The sequence below is a fragment of the Gastrolobium bilobum genome, unplaced genomic scaffold, assembly GCF_033153095.1.
Source record: "Gastrolobium bilobum isolate Gb01-03AN ecotype WA unplaced genomic scaffold, APGP_CSIRO_Gbil_v1 utg4822, whole genome shotgun sequence".
In the NCBI taxonomy this organism is placed as follows: Eukaryota; Viridiplantae; Streptophyta; class Magnoliopsida; order Fabales; family Fabaceae; genus Gastrolobium; species Gastrolobium bilobum.
The window spans coordinates 12,403-36,438 of NW_026898781.1; the positions used below are offsets into that span (position 1 = coordinate 12,403).

Below are 24,036 nucleotides of genomic sequence, written 5' to 3' on the forward strand. Positions count from 1 at the left end.
GTTGAAGGTGAGACTTTAGAGAGAGGTTAGAGTGAGAGTGTGAAATGATTAAAAGGGTAAAATGGGGGGGGGGGGTGGGTTATAGGCCTGGTGGGTGACGCCCCACTTGGGCGTCACATGTCACGCTTGGTTTGGGCGTGACCCACCAGGATGTGACACTCTCTTTGGACATGACATGTGACACTCAGATGGGACGTGTTTGTGTGCAATAAATACGTAAATATTATGAAAACAGTTGTAAATTTATAATTTTTTAATTAAAAAGCATTATATTAATTTTTTTGCCCAAGTCCTCTCCAATATTTCCAAAGTCCCCAGTGTGGTTTGCTCTATTTTTTCCTACAACTTCATCTGCTACTCAAATTCTACAACAAGAAGTAAAAGCTGCAAAACCGCAATTACCTAAATGAGAAAAAAAAAAAACATACACACACACGAATATTAAAAAGAAAATATAAATTTGTCAAAATACTGGTGGATAGTCAATGAACAGAATTATGTGATTTAAAATGACAAATATTTTAATTTAGACAACATAAATTATTGCAAACTTATACTAGAATCAAATTTATTAAATTAAATCCCAACACATAACAAGGGATTCAATTTAGCTGTGTAAATGAAATCAAACATATCATAGTATCTAAAGGATGATTTTATTATTACATTACAAGCTTTCCGGCAGAGCTGTGTGATAAAAATCATACCATAAGAGCTTATTATTATTTTTTATTTTTGCACTTTATGTAGAATGATATGAGCACCATATTGTGGCTGAAGAGTAATCACTTGAGCTGGAGCATGAGCATAAGCAGGAGAAAGTTCAAATGAGAAATGTTGTAAAATCAAAGACAAAGCCATCTTTGCTTCCAACATGGCAAAGTTTTGTCCAATGCATATCCTTGGGCCCCATCCAAATGGAATAAAAGAAACTCTGCCATTTGTTGCCTTTGAAACTCCTTCAGAAAATCGATCAGGATTGAACTCCATAGCATCATCACCCCATAGTTCACAGTCATGGTGAACCAAAACTATTGGTAAGGAAATTTGCACTCCAGCAGGTAATGTCATGTTTCCAAGTTTCATATCTTTGTGAACAGTTCGAGAAACCTCAAGTGCTGGTGGGTATAACCTAAGAACCTCGTACAAAATCATGGTTACCTGTTACGAAAAGATTAATACTAATGGTAAGTATCAAGGACATACTATATTCAGTATCAAAATCATAATAATACAATACTTACAATCTTAAGGTGACTCAGCCCATCAAAATCTGGTTTGCTGTTTCCAAAGACTTGTAAGACTTCATCCCTAGCACGTGCTTGCCAATCAGGGTACCTACTCAATAACACCATTGTCCAAACAAGCAAACTTGAAGTGGTTTCCTGCCCTGCAAAGTAGAATAGCTTGCATTCCTCTATTACATCTTCAATATTCATTCCAACATTCTTATTGTTTCCTTGTTCTTCAATTTCCTTATGATTTGACTCCAGAAGTATTCCTAACAAGTCATTCTTAGCAGCTTCACCAGCCTTTAATGCTTTCTCTCTCTTGTTAATTATATCCTTAAGCGAAACTTGTACATCTCTGTAAATTTGCTTCATCCTCCGTTGGGTAGTATTAGGTAGAAACCTACAAATAATCATAAATTATCATGATACGAAGGGAATGCTCATTCAAATATCAACTAGCCTTCTAGATCTAGTGGTTGTTCTGTCAACGGTAAACATAGTTTGGTTTTCCATCTGCTAGTGTTTTACTTTTTCAAGTGGCAATTCAGACCCTGCATCTCATCTTCCCATCACAATATTTCCTAAATAAGTGGACATTGTATATGAGACATAGATTCTTATTCTGTACAACAAATGTAACTTAAATGAATGAAATTTTTTCCTATTCATGTTGCTATTTAGAGACCGCAAATTCATATCACCATAATTGGTAAATTGCTTGTTGTTAAAACAAATTTATTTGATTCTTAATAAAAAATATTATTTGCTAAATGTTGTTTCCTATCTGAAATATGGTTTTAGATCAGTTAAACAAAACTCCTTTAATAAGTTTGATCTTACTTTAGTCATTGAGCAGTCAGATACACAGGTTAGTCATACCTCCATCCAGGGATGAAAGCTTTCATTAAAACTTTCATTACAAGTTCAGCTTGCTCTTTTTGAAGTTCAAATATTCTTCTTCCTTCTTCATAACTACTTCCAAATGCTGTTTTAGAAATAACGTCGCTCGCCAAATTCTGAAGGAAAGGCCAAACATCCATTTCACAGGATCCATCAAGAGATAACATTCCCTCCCATTTGCTAATCAGATCATTGCAACTTTCAAAAAATATTGGTAACATAATCTGTGGTGTAATAAAGAAATAACAAAAGAGTTCACATTCATTGTGTCAAACTACGCACATAAACATGCAGATGTTTGCAAAAGTATATGTTGCTGGATAAACTAGCACAAGCTATGCCAATATGCCATACCAAATATTTTTGCCAATAGAATGCATTTCCAGGAAAAGTAGTTTTGCCAGTGTGTTTCTGACATGTTTTCAAAAGGCACAATATTATACAAGATCTATATCTAGTAAAGGGAAACTAACCTTGTTTACCAAAAAAAAAAAAAAAAAAAAAAAAAAAAGGGAAACTAACCTTCAATTTTTCTAAATTGAATGCAGGGTTGATTATCCTTCTGTGCTTGCTCCACTTTTCTCCCTCATGGCTTACAAGACCCGTAACTAGTAACTTGACAAGCTTATTGGCATTAGGTTTTGGGAAGTCATAAATCTTGTTAAGTACATCTTTTATTAGCTCAGGATCTGTGAGGGTCACACTTGGCATTGGTCCTAACCAAATAAAAGAATTATTGCCTGCATACGATCAGCAACTTTATCAGAAGTCTCAACTATAGATAAGCAAAAAAAAGAAAAATTATAATGACAGAAATGTCTTGTAAAAAAGTGGGAAAATTTATCAGCTTCTGCCTCTTCCTCCAAAATCTAATTCAGGAAATTCCCTGCTATGCAATGTCACTCTAAAACTATTTTAAAAGACTAAGTAGCTTCTTTTTTATGGAGGAGAATGGTAAGAAAAGAGCTACACATTTTATCAATTGATGGACCATTGCTTAGTATAAAAGGGAAGGAGGATTGAGGCAGAAGCTATAGCGATACTTTGGGTACAGTCACAATTGCTTTAAAAGAAAAGTTTTAACGTAAAACAATTACGTCAAAATTTTTATGGAAAATATTACCATCAAATTTTTTCGCAAAAAATTTTGACGAAAAATATTTTCATCAAAATTTGTGACTAAAAACATTTCTGTAAAAAAATTTGACGGAAAAATTTTTTTGTCAAATTTTTTTACGGAATCTGAATTTCGTCAAAATATTTCACAAAAAAACCTATTCACGCAAATTTCCACAAAACACATTTCCATAAAAAAAATTTGACGCAAAAAAATTTCATCAAAATTCTTTACAGAATTCAAATTTCGGCGAAACATTTACGTTAAACTTTTTGACAAAAAAAAAAATTCGTTGACATTTTTAGCGAAACACATTTCCATCAAAATTTTCAACGGAACATATTTTTGTCAAAAAATTTCGTAAAAATTTTTGACAAAAAATATTTCGATAAAAAATTTTGACGGAAAAAATATTCTGCAAAAATTCTTTAGAGAATCTAAATTTCGTCGAAAGTTTCGAATGAAACATTTCCCTCAAAACAATTTCCGTCTAAATTTTCGTTAGAAAACATTCCCATCGAAATTTTGAACGAAAAACATTCCGTCAAAATTTTTGACTGAATTCTTTTTTCGTTTAAAACATTTGATGGAGGAAATCATTTTCGTAAAAACTTTTGATGGAAACTAAATTTCGATAGAAAATTTATTTTTGTAAAAATTTCATTAGAGAAAAAATTTCGTCGCTTTTCGACAAAAAGTATTCTGACGAAAAAATAATTTTGTGACGAAATTTTTTTCGTTTGCAACGTAGAAATTTCAACGAAATTTTGTGACGAAACCAAGTCAAAAATGGGTCAAGTTAGATTTGACCCACTTCAGAAACCAAGTCAGACCCACTTCAGAAACTAAGTCAGGTCAGATCTGACCCGGTTCTGAACTAGTTCAAAAAAATCTAAACCAAGTCAGACTTGACTTGGATCAAATTAAAGCGGGTCGGGTCAAAATACCTGACCTACAAAAATCAAGTTGGGTCGAGTTGGCACAAAAACCTGACCCGACCTGACCCATGCACAACCCTATGTCTACGTGGATCTAATCTGTTTCGTTACGGGTCCAAACCACTTGGGAGATTCCAGCGAGCCACCATTGTTTCAGACATTTTCGATGTTGATTTTTGCAATCTCTTACTCCCTTTTGTGTTTTTCCAATCAACTTTGGGTTTCTTGCAGGTTCTTGACCCTAAATAGTGGCGAGTTGCGATGAGACACTCAAGCCAATGCTTCGAGGTTTCTTCTCCCGCCCATGTAACTATGTTGCACCGACACTGACACGGGACACAGAATACGACATGACACTTCGACACGTTAATTCTAAAAAATATTAAATTTCGATACGTTAGGACACTTTTGATATTATATAATATTTTTAATTTATGTAGTGTATGTTATATTTAATATTCAATAATATAACAAAAAAATAAAACTAAACTTATAATATCCATCAATTTTGTAAAGAAACATAAGATATCCCAAATATTTATATTAAACTCAATAAAATAGTAATTGTAACCCAACGAATCTAATAGTTGAAACTCAAAATGCGACGCAACGTAATTTTTGAATCTTTTTTGAGTCTTTGCAACGAGTATTAGAGTGTCGGAAAGTGTCGAAATGTCGATGAGTGTCGGACACCACAAATCAGAGATTTTAAAGTGTCGGTGCCTCATAGGTGGCCAAAGGCACTGCCGGCCTTATTTCCACCATTGTCCTATTCATTACAACAATGACATTTACCTGATCCATCGCTTAGAAGACCTGAGGTGCTTCTGTTAAGATTTGGTTCAACGGCCAAGGGCATTTACTCCTTCTCATGACAAAACTTGATGATATTCCCAAGAATAAGCAATCTAAATGGAAGAAAGTTGTTGACCAGCTCCTGAGAATATTTTGGCAATCCATTGATTAATTCGATAGTCATTGAGTTTTTCATTCTCTTTGAGACATGTTATAAGGTGTGGGAGGAAGCAAAAAGTTGCTTCACAAATGACGTCCAACAATTGTACTTAATTGCTACCCTATATTAGAGATCTATTTGAGCACAAGAAGCAACTTAGCACTTTTTTATGTGTTTTGCTCTTTCCAATCTTCTAGAGGAATTATGTTTGACTAGTGTTGAAATTCCTACCTAATCACAGACATTCTAGAATTTGTGGAACCTTAACAACAAGGATTTACTGGCACCTGTTGTAACTTTTTTGGTCGTGCCTCCTTTAGATTCCACTGCTCTCATCTCTAGTGCTCATGACTAGCAAGAATAGTAAATGTTATAGCAATCGTGGTCATGGACGGAGGCCTCGCTATAACTATTGTCAAAACTTGGGCCATTTCGAAGAGCCCTACTATTAGAAATATCCTAATCTAAACCCAATTATTGCTGACTTTGCTCAATCTGACATTGCACCACCCTCCATTGGATCAGTAACCAATTATAGTGCCGGTTATGACACTCTTCTTGGACTTAAGTTTGCTTCCCAACCTTTAGCTTCAAAAATTGGTAATTCTTTTGCTCTCAGCTCTCAGTCACCCATTAGGCCCTCGATATTTGATTCAGGTGCTACTGATCATCTATGTGATAACAAGGACCTCATTACCTCTCTTATTTATTTTGATAATTTATCCTTTGTTACTTTTGCTAATGGGACTAAGGCCTCTATTTGTGGTATTGGACAAGCCCGTCCACATCTTTCCCTACCTTTTACATATATTTGATACTCTTAGTTATCATTTTTAATTTAATATTTGTTAGCCAATTAGTTTGTTCTCTTTCATGCTCTATCAGGTTTTCTAACAATTTTGTTATGATGTAAGATCCAAGTAGGGCGAGGACAATTGGCATGGGTTTTGAGTCACTGGGTCTTTGCTATCTCGCCATGCCTAGTTCCCTAGTGGCATATTTTATAATGAAGCCTCTAGAGCTCATTTCCAATCGTCTGGGTCACCCAAGCTTTTCCAGACTTCAATGGATGATTTTGTTTTTATCTGATCTCAAGTCTTTAGATTGTCAGTCTTATCAACATGGAAAATCCACTTGTTCTTCCTTTATGAATACAGTTAATAAATGAGCTTATGCTTCTTTCTTTATTGTTTATTATGATATTTGGGGTCCAACTTAAACTACATTTGTTTTGGATTTTAAGTATTTTGTTTCCTATATCGTTGACTCTTCTTGTTTACTTGCGTTTACTGAATGAAAAATTGTTATGAGTTTTTTCTATTTATCAAAATTTTGGCTGAAATTTATACTCAATTTGGCTTTTTTATTTGGATTTTGCGTAATGACAATGCCATAGAATTTATCCTTTAAAGTGTCAGATTTTTTGACAAAATAGGGCACCTTACATCAAACTACATATCCTCATACTCCACAAAAAATGGAGTGGTCAAATGCAAAAATAATTTACACACCGCAATCGCCCAACTTTGTTGTTCAGGAGTAATCTAGATTGGTGTGCAAGCTTCGTTAATCTTTAAACAAACTAAAGTAGTGACTCCGAGCTGGGTTCACTCGTATCAGTTCAACTATTTAGGCTTTTGGATTAATCCATAGTGAAGTCGATCACATTGTTTTCTATCAGCATAGTTCTTCTGATTAACGCATCTATCTCCTAATCTATGTTGATAAAATTATCATCACTAACAGTGATCGAGTTGAATTGAAAAGCTAAAATAATACTTGTTCAATCAATTTCAGACCAAAGATCTTGGTAAATTCCTATATTCCTTAGGTCTAGATATGGCACAATCAAGGCAATGTATCTCTATCTTATAGAGACGATATGCTTTAGATATCTAGGAATAGGCCGATATATTAGGGTGAAAATCTATTGATACACCCATGGATCCTAATGTCAAGCTTCTACCTGGACCGAGTGAGCCTCTCACAAATCATGGTCATTATCAGAGATTGGTTTGGAAGGTCAATTATCTGACTGTAACAAGACTTATCGCTTTCGTAGTTAGTGAGGTCAGATAATTCCTTGATTCTCATTGGGACTTAGTTGCCAGGATTCTCAAATACATCAAGGAGGCACTTGGAAAAGACTTATTATATAAAGATAATGGGCATATTGAGGTTTGTAGCTACTCGGATGTTGATTGGACATGTTCTGCTTCAGATAGATGATCTCTTTTAGGCTATTGTGTCCTTTTTAGGAAAAGTATGATTTCTTGGAAGAGTAAGAAGCAAATCATGGTATCCAGGTCAAGCGTAAAAGGCTAGGTATCGAGCAATGGATATTGCAACTTGTGAGTTTATATGGTAGAAGCAATTTGTTAAAGAACTAAGTCTATGTGAACAACTTCTTATAAGACAAGTATATCTCCATTTTATCTTTTAAACAAGACCAAGATCATATTAATTGGACAAGTATAGCTCAAGTTATGCCCAAAATATGAAACCATGTTTTTGCTATCAAAGTTGTTTTATGTTGCAGCTCGCTCCAGCGAGCAAGTTAGCAAGCAGATCAAAGAGGGTAATTCAGTTCATGATGGTTGTGCCTTTTATTTAAAAATACTATGGACTTTTATTTAAATGGAAGAACAGAAAGAGAGTAATTCAGTTCATGATGGTTGTGCCCTAAAAGAGGAGAAAGCTCTGTTCTGAAGCAAAGGAGCTGAAGGAAGAGTCAAAGCTTCCCTATAATAACCAATACCTTTATAATGAGAAAATATGGATTAACCATAACTAATAGAAATAAATGAGAAAAGAAAGAGGTTATGATAATGAATTATTTTAAAGAAAAAAGAGGAATTAAAGTAAGATTTGCAGTAAAAATACAATTAAGTAAAATTACTAGAAACTTTAAAATAAATTAGTGAGAGGCTAGTTTATTATGTTTATGAGATAAAACACGGCAAAAAATTGATATATTGTTTTTTAAATAAAAAATACGAATTTATGACAATTTTGGAAATAATTACACATTTATTATACAATATCATGTTCAATTTGGGCGTCACCAATCATGCCAAAATTGGGCGTCACTCAAGAGGCAATTACGCCTAATTTAGGTGTCACTCATCATGTGTTGACACGTGTCACATTTTTTTTCCAAAAAATAAAGTTAACAATTTAATCATTAAACTTCTGAAGGCAAAAACTTTTGACTCGGGTATTCAAATCAGGTAATTCTTGTTTTGATTCAACATAACTTTTCGAGATTTACGCATTGACATCTCACTTGACATATTTTATTTCTTATAAACACAATTTAAATTTGCAAGAATGATATTATAAGAGCGGTTAATCCCAAAAGCCTATGAATTCTGGGTTTGTGATTTAATATAAAAAAATAAATAAAGATTTGATTTGTGATTTAAATTTAAAAAATATTTTTTTTATTTTAATTATGAAAAAAATTTGGTTTGTGATTTAAATTAAAAATAAAATAAAAATTATTATTATTAAGAAAAACAAAATAAAGAATTGATTTGTGATTTAAACTCAAAAATCAATTTGAAAAATCTGTATTAATAAAGGAAATAATTAAATAAATATTCTAAATCTCTAAGGAAGAAGGATTTTATTTTTGAAATAAATGATTAATGCTATAAGCTTCTGGGATATTATTTGTGTTCTGAAATTAATGATGGCTTATGAATGCTTTTCAAAAATAAAATTCTTCTTCCTTAGAGATCTACAATATTTATTTAATTATTTCCTTTATTAATACAGATTTTTCAAGTTGATCTTTGAGTTTAAATCAAAAATCAAATATTTATTTTGTTTTTCTTATTAATAATAAATTTTATTTTTATTTTTGATTTAAATCACAAACCAAATCTTTATTTATTTTTTATATTAAATCATAAACCCAGAACTCAGAGGCTTCTGGGTTTAACTGCTCTTATAATACAATTCTTGCAAATTTAAATTGTGTTTGTGAGAAATTAAATATGTCAAATGAGATGTCATTGCGCAGATCTCGAAAAGTTATATGGAATCAAAAAAAGAATTACCTGATTTGGATACCCGAGTCAAAAGTTATGGCCTTCAGAAGTTTTACGATTAAATTGCTAATTTTTTTTTGAAAAAATATGTGACACGTGTCAACACCTGATGAGTGACGCCTAAATTAGGCGTGATTGTTGATGTGCCTTCAGCATATAGGTATTTTAGAGTTTAAAGAACGAGGATTTGACAGTAATTTAGTGATAAAAAGCATGATTTTAGTGAATTATTGATAATCTATCTTCAGGCACACTTTCACTCTGGTTTTAATGTTTTTATAGGAGGAAAGCACGAAGACTGTTAGTTTGATGCAAATGTGATAATGGTGCAAATCATGTTCATCCACTGCCTTCTCACGCTAATAGCGTGAATTTCACGCTATTAGCGTGAAAACCTAAGGAGCCATGTTTCTCCACGCCAATGGCGTGGATTCTCATGCTAATCGCGCCAAGGTGGAAGAAAAACAAGAGCCAATCATTGCAATCTCATGCTAATAGCGTGATTTTCACGCTAGTCGCGCTAAGCACAGGAATCTCAACTTATTGCCCGCGCGAATCACGCGGATCTGACGATTAAATTGCTAATTTTTTTTTTGAAAAAAAATATGTGACAAGTGTCAACACCTGATGAGTGACGACTAAATTAGGCGTGATTGCCTCTTGAGTGACGCCCAATTTAGGCGTGATTTGTGACGTCCAAATTGGGCGTGATATTGTGCAATAAAAGTGTAATTATTTCCAAAACTTTCATAAATTCATAATTTTTTATTTAAAAAATAATAAATTAATTGTTTTGCCGATAAAACACATGTATAGAAATACTAAGCTATTTGGCTAGAACAAGTTAAAAAGAAAGATTGAAAGAGTAAGTGACCAAGTGGGCCCCATTGACCAAAGTCCAAGTCATTTAAGTGACGAAACACTTAGCATTTTCTCCCCAAAAACAGCATCCTTGGCCTCTTCTTCTTGTCATACTCGAAGAAGCCATTTTGGGAGGAAGAAATCTTGTGAAATTCATACATGGAGCTAGGGTTAATCAAATCAAGTGATTCCAAAGCCAAAACCATTTAGAATCGCGTCCTCTACAAAAGCCCAAACCTTGTTTTCTTATAAGGAGCATTGTGGAGAGGGAAATCTTCCCTCTAAGTTTCGAGTTTGTGAAGGATTTTGGTGATTTGGGAAAGTTTGAGTGCATTGAAGCTTGGAGTTTGCTTATCCTAGCATCCTAGAGTGATTCATGGTAAGTTTCCACCATTCAATTCATGTGTACTTGAATTTTTAAGATTCTCAGGTTTTCATGAATAGTAATTTCTTTGGATGGTTGAATGAGTTAGAGATTGTTTGGATATAGCTTCCTTTGTTAAATATGCTTAGGATTATTTCTTGTGAAGAGGACAACAAAAGCATTCACCACTTAGATCACTTTGGAAAAATGACTTAAACAAAGTGTTGTGTAATCATGCTTTTGAAGGATTTTAATCATGTGTCGGTGTGTTGTTTTCATTATAGTGTTGAGCCTTGTGAATTGATAGTTGAGGAGAATTCATTGAGACTAACAAATATTCAATACTAGAGTTCTTCAGTTTTCATCAAAGAGGTAAGTTAGGAGACTAAAGATTAAGGATATATTCTATCCAATAACTTAGTCAATTATGTGTTGTATGTATGATTAATCACATTGCCACATTTTGTTATAGGTTTCTTGTGGTGGTTTGATTATGATTAAGGCTTTTAAAGCATAAGAGAAAGCAAGTGGAAGTCTACAAGAGAGGTAAAATTTCGGACCTTAGGCATTAGTCCCTTGTATATTCCACCATGCTTCCTTGGGGAAGATTGAATTTATATTGTGCATTGAGTGTTAAAATTATATGATGCGTGATGAGAAAGAATAGCAAGTATAAAGAATAGAATAGAAAGTAGACAGAGAACTTCCTTGGGTATTTATCTTTTGGGACAACCTTTAGTAAGGTATTATGTATGTTCTTTGAAAATGCAATGGTTAGCCAAACCGGAGAAAGATTATTCAAGAGCCACAAAGTAGAGCAGAACTCTCTTGAGGAGAGAAAGAATATTCAAGAGCCACAAAGTAGAGTTGAACTCTCTTGAGAAGAGAAAAAATAGGTATCTATGAGCCATAAAAGTATAGTGGAATCCTCTTAGATGTTTATTACAATATATTATGTATGCATGCTTGTTTTAATACTTTTGATGCACTGAAAGAGAAATATAGGGTGGAGTGATCCTCCAAAGACCCTTATTTAACTGAGCTTTTATCTTATCCAATGTTTGGGGACATTTCAGGTACCTCCACTGATAGTGAGGGAGCATCTCTTGGCAAGAGGCCATCTTAGAGTTGATTTTATGGCATGTGGATACATTTGGAATACTTTGCCTGTAATTATAATTGGAATCCCATTTTGAGAAGAATATGTATTATGTAGGAACTTAAAAGATTATAATTGTTATATTGTATTACCCTTGATGCATACTTTTGTAAAGGACTTTGTTCATGTTTTGTAATATTTAAGTTTGAAGGTTGTAATGACTATGAGACTTAATTATATACCTTTGTGATGTTATTCATTGGTATGTTTGTACGAGAAATTAATATTCATGTATACAAGAATATAGATGAGAAATGAGGGGAAAGATAAATGTCTATTTTGTATGAGAAAGAGTTAGAAAGACATAAGATGTCAATGAGACCCTAGGCATATTGATGCTAAAGGATTTGAATGAGAATGTGATGTGTGTATGTGTAAGTCATGAGATTATATGATGTACATTGATGTATGTAATGAGATGGTCAATGGATGGATCTTAGATTTTGAGCCTTGAGATGCCTATGAATGGCATGTACTATGAGAAAATGTTAATTAGGTTCAAGTTGGAGAGTCTATATGACAAAAAGGTGGCCTTTAGACCCTAAACCGAAGCTGGAAAGGTTTTTTTTGCCACTTCCATAAAATATCCGAATATTTCGTGACCAATATCCTGATATTTCCCCGATAAATATCTGGATATCTGGGCGAGACAGCAAACAAAGTGTAGTAAAATGACCATAACTTGAGCTACAAAGCTCCAAATTGAGTGAGATTTTAGACCTATGTGAAGGTAGCTCATAGAGTTATACCCTATAAAATCTTAGGGCCATTGATTAAGTATATTAATCCCAGTTTAATTTTGAAGTCGCTTTCCTATTTCTCGAAAGTTTGGTTGAAGCATTGGCTTATGACGGGGGTAACTTGAGTTATACAGATCCAAACGAGGCTTATAATATGCCGTTGAAAATTCCAAGATGTATAGTTTAACATACGAAAAGAGAGGAATTAATGGTTACGTAAATTATTCCCAGTTTTATAAAATGTGAAGACTATTCAGTTTTGAACATGAATAAAATGAGAATTAATTCTTGTTGGTGAATGGTAACCACTTGACATTTATGTAGAAACAATGTATGGTATATTTGAGTAAAGTTTAAGTTTTCCACATATTATTTAAGTTATGATTACAGTTTTTGAATTGCTTTAATCAAAAAAGCAATTATTAACTGAAAAGAAAAAAATTATCTGTATTTTAATTCAATTACTGTGATTATAACTACGCTTAATGCCATACATATTGATAACAAACTGGTCATGAACGAGGTGTTACATTCACCGTGGTGACCGGTTATCATGTTCTTTTGTGGATATCATTAGTTTCTTATCATTTGTCTTAGTTTTCCTGACTATGTCAGGCTAGGTTTTTTTGTTCTTAGGGTTAGATGGAACCTTTTGACCTTAATGTTATCTACACTTTCCTAGTAATTTGATATTCAATCTTTATGTTATGCAGTTAATCATATTTTCATTCCTAGTTTTATTTATGAATTAATCACTCATAGATGAACACATGAATCTTACATGATAACGGGGATGTTGGTGAAGGATTTTGACTTGATTTATTGCTATGTTTTGCTTGATCTAGGAATAGACTTGTGGAATCTATGACTCTTTTGATTCTTCGTTCTTAATGCCTTCCCTATGCAAGATCACTAAAGGATTAAGATTCTTAATAGGGTAAAGAATTGAAACACCAAGGGATTGAGTTTTAATTAATTTTGCAGATTTTTCAATAACATGAAATTGAATGTCAATTGAGGAAAATGGTGGATTCATTAGGATGAAATTGGGGAAATCGACACCCTAGCTATGTTTTGAGTTATTAATGTTTGTCCCTATTTTCTATTTTGCGTTTTTGATTCCGTTCTTGATATGTAGTTTGTTAGCTCTAGGTTCATATTTTATATTTAAGTCATACTCCCAACAACTTTAACGATCGATCCAACTTTGGTCGCGTAGTGAACTTAATGCTTGATATATTAATTCTTGTGGGAACGATAATTCTACGTATTACTTTATTATTTGTACGACCGATATACTTGTCATGATTGCAACAATGTCCGATTCTACATGGGAGAAGCAAGCATGTGAAAGGGACGCGAACCCTAACCTTGTGGATCAATCGAAGAACAAGAAGGAACAAGGAAGAAATAGGGAAAAGAAAACAAGAGTAATTTTCATATATTCTGATTATTTCTATTTCATGCAATAGTTGCCTTTATATCAGTGGATCATTGCCACATCAACCTAATAACAAACTAAATGTAAGCCACATAATCTGTCCCACTTCCCTACCCAGCTAACTAACTACAGCTTGGGCTCAACAGGATACTCCAGCCCACTAACTACTGATGAAGTCCTTGGCCCAGGAAGGTGCTCCAGCTAACCTCCTGTGCTTGGGCCTATCAATGCCCCCTCCTTCAAAGAGAACCTTGTCCTCAAGGTTCATTGATGGTAATCGAAATTCTGGGTAGTGCAACTGCAATTCGTTTTCATTCTCCCATGTAGCATCCTCTGGAAGGGAGTGTGACCACTGGATCAACCATTGCCTTTGAGTTCCATGTGAATATGAAATGATACGAGACATTAAAGCTGTTAAAGGAAATTGGACAGGTTGGTTTTCTCGAGTCTCTTCGGGCAATGACAGAGCAACAGCAGTGGCATCTCCACGATATAGTTTGAGCACTGAGATGTGAAAAGAAGGATGAATTCGACAGCCTGCTGGAAGTTCAACCTGATATGCCACAGGACTCAATACTCGTGAGATAGGAAAAGGGCCAAAATATCGCTTGGCTAGCTTCTGATTCTTCCTATTGGCCACTGTGAGTTGCCTATAAGGTTGAAGCTTAACTAATACCATGTCACCAACAGAAAAAGAAGCATCCTTCCTGTGTTTGTCAGCTTGAACTTTCATTCTATTTTGGGAAGCTGTTAAGTGATCCTTCAGTTGTCGCAAGAGAGCATCTCTATGAGTCAATATGACATCCACTGCTTCCACGCGGACAGATCCCTTGGAGTAAGGAGGAATCATCAGGGGAATCTTGCCATACAAGGCTTGAAATGAGGTCATGCCAATGGAAGAATGATGAGCTGTATTGTAATGGAATTCTGCCCATCCCAAGAATTCAGCCCATTTATGGTTCTCATCATGACAAAATGCGCGTATGTATTGCTCCAAGTAACGATTAGTTACCTCTGATTGCCCATCAGATTGGGGATGGTAAGCTGTACTTGTGCGCAAGGTAGTTCCACTGCACTTAAACATATGGGACCAGAATTTACTTAGGAAGATGGAGTCTCGATCTGACACTATGGTCTTAGGGAAACCATGCAACTTGACAACCATATCACAAAACAAAACAGCCACTTTTGCTGCTGTATAAGGGTGGGCCAATGCTCCAAAATGAGCATATTTTGTCAATCGATCAACAACCACTAGGATGACAGTAAATCCTTTAGATAATGGTAATCCGGTTATGAAATCCATACATAGATCTTCAAAGACCCCCTCAGGTATAGGCAAAGGTTGTAAAAGCCCATTAGGTGGAGCAGTAGCTGTTTTAATCACTTGACAAGTAGCACATTGCTTCACATACTCAGTGACATCTTTCCTCATTCCAGACCAATAGAAAGAAGCAGACAACCTCAACAGGGTTCGCGTAATCCCTGCATGCCCACCCAATGGAGTAGAATGTGCCTCCTGAATGACCTTCCTTCTTAAACCAGAAGTAGTTCCCAATAGGAATCGATTCCTATGATACAGAATGCCATCTCTGTCAACTACCTCAGTACCAGTCAATTCATTACCATGCAATTTGGAATGAATATCAAGCAACTCAGGATCCAATTGATTCTCAGCCTTAATCTCTTCCAGCAAATGGAACTTAGATTCAGAAATTAAGGATAAGAGTATACCAGTTTGCTCCTCCTCATAACACCTGGATAAAGAATCAGCCACTATATTTGCTGAACCTGGTTTATACTCAATTGAGAAATCATACCCCATTAGTTTACAGGCATACTTTTGCTGCTCTACAGTTTGGATAGTTTGAGATAACAACTCCTTTAAACTTCTATGATCCGTGCGAATAATGAATTTAGACCCCAACAAGTAGTGTCTCCACTTCTTGACTGCCTCTGTGACTGCAAACAATTCTCGCACATAAGTGGATGCAACTCTCATTCTAGGGCCCAATTTCTTGCTGAAATAAGCAATCGGATGGCTGTTTTGTTGAAGCACTGCACCTATACCAATAGAAGAAGCATCAGTTTCCACAATGAAAGGTTTAGAAAAATCAGGCAAAACTAGGACTGGTGTGGACGACATAGCCTTTTTCAACTGCACGAAGGCTTGCTCAGCTGCTTCACTCCATACAAAAGAATTATCCTTCAGCAAATCAGTCAAAGGAGCAGCTATAGCAGCATACTGCCTCACAAATCTTCTATAATATCCAGTGAGCCCAATAAATCCCCTTAATTGTTTAACACCTTTCGGTTGTGGCCAATTTAACATAGCAGAAATTTTCTTTGGGTCCACCTTGACTCCTTCTCCAGAAACCAAATGACCAAGGTAATCAATTTCAAGCAAGGCAAAGCTACACTTACTAAGTTTGAGCTTAAATTGGTTATCCTGCAAACAGCTCAAAGCAACAGTAAGATGCTGATAATGATCCCCCATGGATTCACTATATATTAGGATATCATCAAAAAAACTATAATGAATTTTCGAAGGAAAGGTTTGAACATGTTGTTCATGGCAGCTTGGAAAGTGGAAGGGGCATTAGTCAAACCAAATGGCATAACTAAAAACTCATAGTGCCCCTCATGAGTCCGGAAAGCAGTTTTGGCAGAATCTTCAGGTGCCAAAAGAATTTGATGGTATCCACTCCTCAAGTCAAGCTTGGAAAAAATTCTTGCTCCCTTAAGTTCATCTAATAACTCATCAATGGTGGGAATTGGAAAACGGTCTCTGATTGTGATGCTATTTAGAGCCCTATAATCTATACACATCCTCCAAGTATTATCATGTTTCTTCACCAATAACACAGGTGAGGAAAATGGACTCCTACTTTCCTTAATAAACCCCAAAGCCAACAAATCAATAACCTGTTTTTCAATCTCCTCCTTTTGGTGATGAGCATATCTATATGGTTTGACATTCACTGGTTTGGCTCCTTCAGTTAAATGAATAGCATGATCATACTTTCTAGGAGGTGGTAGCCCTGTTGGTAGCTGGAATACTGTCTTGAACTGTAACAGCAGATCCCATATAGCTACTGGAACCTTGGATTTCATTTCCAACAATTCGGGTACCTCATCCTAAACCAGGTTGCCATCCAAATGGAAACAGCTATGATCATTATCGACCACTGCTTTGTCAAACTTTTCACCTTGTAAAACGACCCTGCCAGTCTGGGTCATGAATTCCATGGACATATCAACGTAATCATGTAATACTCTTCCCAATTCACTTAACCAAGTGATCCCAAGAATAATGCCCAAACTGTTTAATTCAATCACCCATAAATCCACTGAGAAAATGAATCCTTGAATGTTCAATGGTACTCCCAAACATTTCCTATCACAAATCAGAAATTCTCCATTCCCCAGAAATACTCTCATTTTGGGAACCTTGACAGTGGACAGTCCAACCACATCCACCAGATTTTTTTGAATAAAATTGTGAGAACTACCGGAATCTACAAGAATAGACACTGACCTTCCCTTAAATTCCACCTTGAACTGTATGGCTCTTGGATTGCTATCACCTTCTAATGAATGTAAAGCAGCCGCATGAACTAATGGAGGCTCCTCAATAGACAATGGTGGTTGCCAGACAATCTGTTCATCACCATCCAAGGATTTCTCCTCAGATTCACCAATCATCAAAAACAATTTGCCCTTACATCGGTGTCGAGAATTCCACTTTTCATCACAGGTATAGCAAATTCCCATGTCTCTCTTCTTCTGCAGCTCTTCATGAGACAATTTCCGGTAAGGTACAGTAGAAGGTAAAGAAGGAACAACTGGTTTTGGAGGCTGAACAATTGTAGTGAGAGGTTGAGGTTGGGATTGTTCCACCGTATAAGAATTCTTAGCGAAAATTCTTTTGGTATTGGATGATGTGAAGGAAGAACGTAACTCCACAAAATGTGCATCATATGTGATAGCCAATTGCATGGCCTGATGGAGTGAGGTAGGAGTGTGGAGTTGAATGGCCCTTCGTAAATCAGGGATTAAACCAGAAATAAAAAAACACATTAGTACCTCATCAGAAAAATCAGTGACCTGATTAATTAAGGCTTCAAAGTTCCTGATATAATCGCTGAGTGGACCATCCTGTGTCAACTTGGAGAGTACTCCCCTCAGATCCTGATATGCTGTCCCTCCAAATCGGTGTTTCACAGCCAATTTCAATTCCTCCCAAGACTGAATAGAACCTCCATTGAACAACCATTGGAACCAGGGTCCCGCCAAACCCTCCATTTTCATTCCCGCCAATCGAACCTTAAGATTTTCAGGTACCTGTTGTAACCCAAAATACAGCTCCGTACGAAAAATCCAACTATTTGGATCTGTACCATTAAAAACTGGAAGCTCCATACGAATTGACTTCATTAACACTCGTGGATCGTTTGGATCGAAACGATTATGTGGAACACCCATCGTCTCTGTATGATTGGACGAATGCACACCACTAACATGACCAGTATCACCGTGACCATGATTATTACCCACAATTACTGCATGTATTTGTTGCAGTTGAGTATTGAAACTAGTAAACTGATTCTGATGCTCAGTGAAACGTTGTTCGAAGCGAGTTTGCAATTCCTCCAAACTCCGATCGATGCGCAACTGAAAAGCACCAACCTCCTCCGCCAAATCTTGAACCTGCATTATGGAATGCTTGAGAATCGATGAAAGCACCAATGAAAGGGACGCGAACCCTAACCTTGTGGATCAATCGAAGAACAAGAAGGAACAAGGAAGAAATAGGGAAAAGAAAACAAGAGTAATTTTCATATATTCTGATTATTTCTATTTCATGCAATAGTTGCCTTTATATCAGTGGATCATTGCCACATCAACCTAATAACAAACTAAATGTAAGCCACATAATCTGTCCCACTTCCCTACCCAGCTAACTAACTACAGCTTGGGCTCAACAGGATACTCCAGCCCACTAACTACTGATGAAGTCCTTGGCCCAGGAAGGTGCTCCAGCTAACCTCCTGTGCTTGGGCCTATCAGCATGTAGATGGGAAGTATCATTTCTTGAGGGATCTTATAAAGGACGTGTAACTGGCCTTGCTTTTTGCAGAAGTAAAGATAAGTTGCTGATTTGTTCATTAAGCCTCTCAAACTTGAGAGATTCTTTTCACAAGCCCAGTGGATTACTTTGCATATGTTCCATGGAGAATGTAAAAGGATGTGGAATAAACTGGATGTTACAAACACCAATTTAAGTGAGGGAAGTTGAAGACTTTTCATTTTCTTGTGTTATTTGAAAGTTCAGTAGTTGTGTAGTCTTTAATCGTGAAGTAATAAACATGATGGTGCACTAAAGAATCTTTTATTGATGACATAATGAGTCAGTTATCGGCGGTATAATTAGTCATTTTGATTAGTATTTATTTTTGGTCTCTCTGTCATTTAGTGTTAAGTGTATATGATCTATGATAGAAAAAATATTCGTTATTCTAATATTCTGAGTTTTTTAGTTTTGTATTTTATTTTAAAACAAGTATAGCTGCACACCATGTATGATTTTGTAAAATTTTTTATCATATATTCACATATGCATAGACTAAACAAAAATAATAGCACACGGAGTAAGATACTGCAAAAGAGGGAATTTTTTTTTTTTTGGGTACTAGTATATCTTTTTTTCTATTTCCCTTTTTAAGTCCTAATTTTTTATCCATGTTTGGAAAAGATGTTACTGTAGTACCGAAAAAGCACTCGCAAAAGAGAGTCACTATTTTGTGGGTACAAAAAAAAAGTGATGGAACATGGATTATCAAAGTCATTAAGTCAGCAAGCGTAAGGAAAAAGGAAAAAGGAAAATAGAGTAAGTTTTGTATGCGATATTTTTCAGAATTTACGGGAAACTGAATTTTTTTAAATTTTTAATTTTTGAATATTATCGTAAACTGAACGTAAAAATTATATTTCTAAAAATCGAGATTTTCGGATAAAAAAAAATTTTCTCCTCTACTAAATGCTCCCTAAGTATACAATAACAAAAAATGTAAAGAAAGAGGCAAATAGACGACAATTGCAAATAAGAAGAGTGGGAAGCATATGAATACCTTGTTTGTTGACATTTTTTTGGACAAAAGGAAACACACGGGGCACTATATCTTCAGAGAGATTCATGGGTTTGGACCTTGCTTCCTTTTGCATCTTCATAATATCCTTTAAGTCCCCAACCATAATCTTGTATGGATTGCCCTGAAGGCCTTGTTCTCTTAGAAGCCTCTCAAGCCTCTTCGGCTTCAGCCACAACCAGTTCAGCACCCTCCATGCCCATATCATAGCAACTATTACTGTGAAAATTATGCCTGCACTTGTGGCCCATGCTGCTTCCATTTTTGTGTCTGTAATTGGTAAGTGAAAGAAAATAGGGAAGATGATGAAACCAAAGGAAGCAAAGTGCTATACTTTTCAGAAATCAGAGCTAGCAGTTCTTACAGAATTTGGGTGGCAAAAACTATGAGGTGCTGTGCTATTATCTAAGTTATCCTTTTGATATTTTATTTTATTTTTGTGTTTTGTGTTTTTGTTTTTAGTATCTTCATATTCGGCGTGAATAAGATTACTAATATACAAGGAAATAATTCTATTAGGACAAAGGACTGATATTTTTTATATTCGTATTATATTAAACTTTTTATTTAATGTTTGCAATTTGAAGTCATTAAAAAAACTTAGAGATTTCATTTTTTTTAATTTTGTAAAATAATATTTTTTAATAATTAATAAATTATTAGTATTAATAGTTAGTTCCTCCCTCAAATTTTTTTTATAATAATTAGTATTTTCTATTAATCTTAATAATACTTATAATTTTAAAAATTTATTTTCGCACCCTATTATAAAAGAATCTGATTAAGTAGATATAAATTAATAGTTTACAGAATAACTTTATATCCTACACATAAGTTTTTGATTAATCTTGACTATTTAAAAAATATTTAAATACTTTACATTTTTTTATTTTAAGTAATTATAAAGATTTAAGAGAATTAGTTAAAAAGACATAGGATAACTCAAAACTAACACCTTTTTTTTCTGGTAACTTCATAGTATCTTTGATATAGTCTTTTTAATTATTTCAGAAGAATTACTTTACAAATTTTATCTATAATAATTCTTTGTTTTATCTAAAATGGCAGCCAAGCATAAGATACCGCGTAGCTTTGTCTTTCGGCTCTTTGTGGAAACTATAAAATTTAGCCCTTAATTTCAACAATTTCTAGAAGAAAGCTCAGTTTGGAAAAGTATCAGTCAATTTGAGATTATCTACGTATAAAGACAATATTGTATTGAGGGATTACATTATTTTTTTCCCTCTTTACTGGGAAAAAATTGTAAAAATAAGTTGAATGCATAACTTTTATTTTATTTTTAAAAAATATATAGAGTTTCTTAGCTGGACCTAATATAACATTCACCCTTTAAGTTAGTGGAAACTCATGTGAGGAAACTTATTAAAGAAATATAAAATCATTGATTTAACTTCATCCAATAATGTAAACTTTTGGTTGAAATAATTGTTTACGTCAACTTTTGATTAAATGAAAAAGTTTTTTTTTCTGGTTTTGAGTATAAACAATGATCCATTTCGTTTGTTTCTTCTGATATCAAAATATTAATGTCATATCTCTGAATAAATTACGGTAAATTATTTAATTATTTAAATAATATGTATTAAATAAAAACAAATATTTAATATTTTTTTGAATATATTGAGAATCGAGTAAACTCTACTTTCATCCCAGTCGGAACTGTGGCGCCGTGTAATTGGTGTTTCTACCAATGTATGCTCTCTAGACATCTCAGCTAGATAATGTGCACCTCCTTGACGAAAATGCCTTAACGACAAGTTGTACCTTTCATGTTCATGTTACTTTACTGAAACTCTTACAATATGGAATTGGAACAAGAATTTTCATTGATTGTGCACCATACAAAGAGAAGAGAAACAGACATATACGTGTCATAAGAAAACGACAACTAACTAAAACCTAACCTGTAAACTGAATAACAGAAAAGCTACTATCACGAAAAAAAGTCGGATCGTGTATATCATGAAAACCCAATTGGACATAAAATCATGGAAGATAGCAAGATGGAGCGCCTTAGTGAAGGAGTCTGCAAGTTGTTGTGTTGTATGTTGTGAACGCGACAAGTATACTAATTGTACAAGTAATAAAATGATGAGTTAACTATCGTTCCCACGAGGATTAATTACAAGCAATATAGTTTTATTATTTTTATCTAAGTTAGACAATTCCAAAGGTGATTTCACAAGTAATCAAATGGTGTTGAGACCTATGAAACACCGACACTTCAAAAATCCTGACGTGTCGTGTCCGACACTTCTCGACACTCTCCGACACTCCGACACTCTCCGACACTCCAACACGCGTTGTAAAAACTCAAAAAATGGTTCAAAGGTTGCGTTGCGTTGCGTTTTTAGTTCAAACTATTAGATTCGTTAAAATACGATTACTATTTTATTGAGTTTAATAGAAATATTTAGGATATCTTATGTTTATTTGCAAAATTGATGGGTATTATAAGTTTAACTTCATTTTTTCTTAAATTATTGAATATTAAATATAATATACACTACATTAATTAAAAATATTATTTAATATCAAAACGTGTCCTAACGTGTCAAAATCTAACATTTTTTAGAATTAACGTGTCGGAGTGTCGTATCGTGTCATGTCACGTGTCGCGTGTCGGTATCGGTGCTACATAGGTTGAGACAGTGTCCGAGACGTCATCACTTACCTGGATTGCATCATAATCAATCTCGTTCTCTTGTCGATTTTGAGGCTGATTTACTTCATCCAATACAGGATCCAATGGAAGGTTTGGATGTTGTGGCTATTGGCTACTACTTCTTGTAGTAACCACCATTGTTGATCATGATCGTGGGAATAACGAATTTATCGAATTTTCCACAGACGGCGCCAATGTTCTATTATAGAGATAGAGATGTCTAAACCAATAGAGTTAGTATGTTGCTTTTGGATCTAGGTGCCTTCTATAAGGTATCTATGAATTAGATACCCTCGAGTCAAGCAGATCACTGTGCACAGAAGAACAATAAACGGTTTTGCCAAAGGGGTGTGTGTCTGTCCATAGTGATAGCATAACAGTAAGAGAGAGAGCGTGCATACCTGTAGGTTTTACCTCTTATTTATAGAGTTTACCTGTGGGCATTGAGTGCTGGACCTTCAGTGCTATTGTAAATGGTCCAGGCCTATATATTATATATGATGTCGTATTAGGATTGATATCTTTGATTGATACCTTTCTGTTCTGCCTGAGGCAGATAAGTCTGACAGAAGGTCGGGTCTTTGATGTTGGATCTAGGACTTCCTCTCTAGATACCTATGAACTAGGTATCTTGGGGATAGCTGATCACTACACACTATATGATGGCTTTAGCCAGAAGGGGTGTGTGTGTGCACTGTCGTGTCTTAAATGAAATAGGGTTAGAGAGATCAGTCATACATGTGGTCTTTAGTCATATTTATAGAGCTTACCTCTGGGCTGATGTTGGTTGGGCTTCTTGTTGCTGTGGGCCTTTCTCTGGTCCATAACACTTTCATTAATTGTAATTGATTTATATTTGGATTGTCCCTTATTGGACTTATCAATATATATATGGGCATCATATATGAGTACATAACAGTTTCTTTATCACACAAAATAGTATACCTCTTGTAGTTTAGACGCACAAAATATCTCTTGTTCGATGATATGATTCCTTGCCTCTATGTCTCCTCGTAGAGAATGACAGCCGCAGAATCTCCTTTTAGAAAGCGACTACTTGATGGAAGAATTTTCCAGGCTATTCTCAAGCAAGGGAAGGGGGAGGAGTTTGTGGACACTTAGGTAGTGTTTGGTAGAAGATTTATTTTGGGATTGATGGGAAAGTGTAAGTGGATATTGGAAAATACCACGTTTGGTTCAGGTTTTTGAAAAAAATACTAGGCAAATAGGATAGATAGGGAAATGACTTTTGTGTTGATTTTTGGATGAAATTGACTGCTACAGAATACTACTTGAGATGTGGTATTTTGAGATAACTGGAGAAGTGAAAAAACAGGTGCGAAGTTTCTCCCGAACATAGATTTTGCAAATTTAAATAAATTTCTCTGATAATATTTCGGTCAACCAAACAACTTTTTTTACATTTTCCTACCAAACTC

General features: G+C 34.8%; 1 protein-coding gene across 3 annotated transcripts; it reads right to left on the bottom strand.

Annotated features, from left to right (window-relative positions):
* Positions 1-508: 508 nt before the first annotated feature.
* On the bottom strand, positions 509-20,888 carry LOC133284113 (cytochrome P450 72A68-like). Of its 3 annotated transcripts, none has more exons than XM_061481096.1 (6): positions 20,861-20,888; positions 19,894-20,145; positions 2,655-2,872; positions 2,112-2,356; positions 1,245-1,632; positions 509-1,161 (listed from the first exon to the last, which is right to left on the bottom strand). In XM_061481096.1, exons 1-6 carry the CDS (start codon positions 20,886-20,888, stop codon positions 730-732), a joined length of 1,563 nt encoding a protein of 520 aa, XP_061337080.1. In that variant the 3' UTR covers positions 509-729. The 3 variants fall into 3 exon arrangements, with proteins under 3 accessions (XP_061337080.1, XP_061337078.1, XP_061337077.1); XM_061481094.1 differs by lacking the exon at positions 20,861-20,888 and adding an exon at positions 20,276-20,344 and having other exon boundaries at positions 19,894-20,181; XM_061481093.1 differs by lacking the exon at positions 20,861-20,888 and having other exon boundaries at positions 510-1,161; positions 19,894-20,326.
* Between the last annotated feature and the right edge of the window lie 3,148 nt (positions 20,889-24,036).

Coding starts and splice junctions, on each gene's coding strand:
- LOC133284113 (XM_061481096.1), bottom strand. CDS start 20,888: ATGAAGTTACCAGAAAAAAAAGGTGTTA. Junction 2,873..19,893: donor AAAAAATGTCAACAAACAAG/GTATTCATATGC, acceptor GATCGTATGCAG/GCAATAATTCTTTTATTTGG. Junction 1,633..2,111: donor GCTTTCATCCCTGGATGGAG/GTATGACTAACC, acceptor GATTATTTGTAG/GTTTCTACCTAATACTACCC.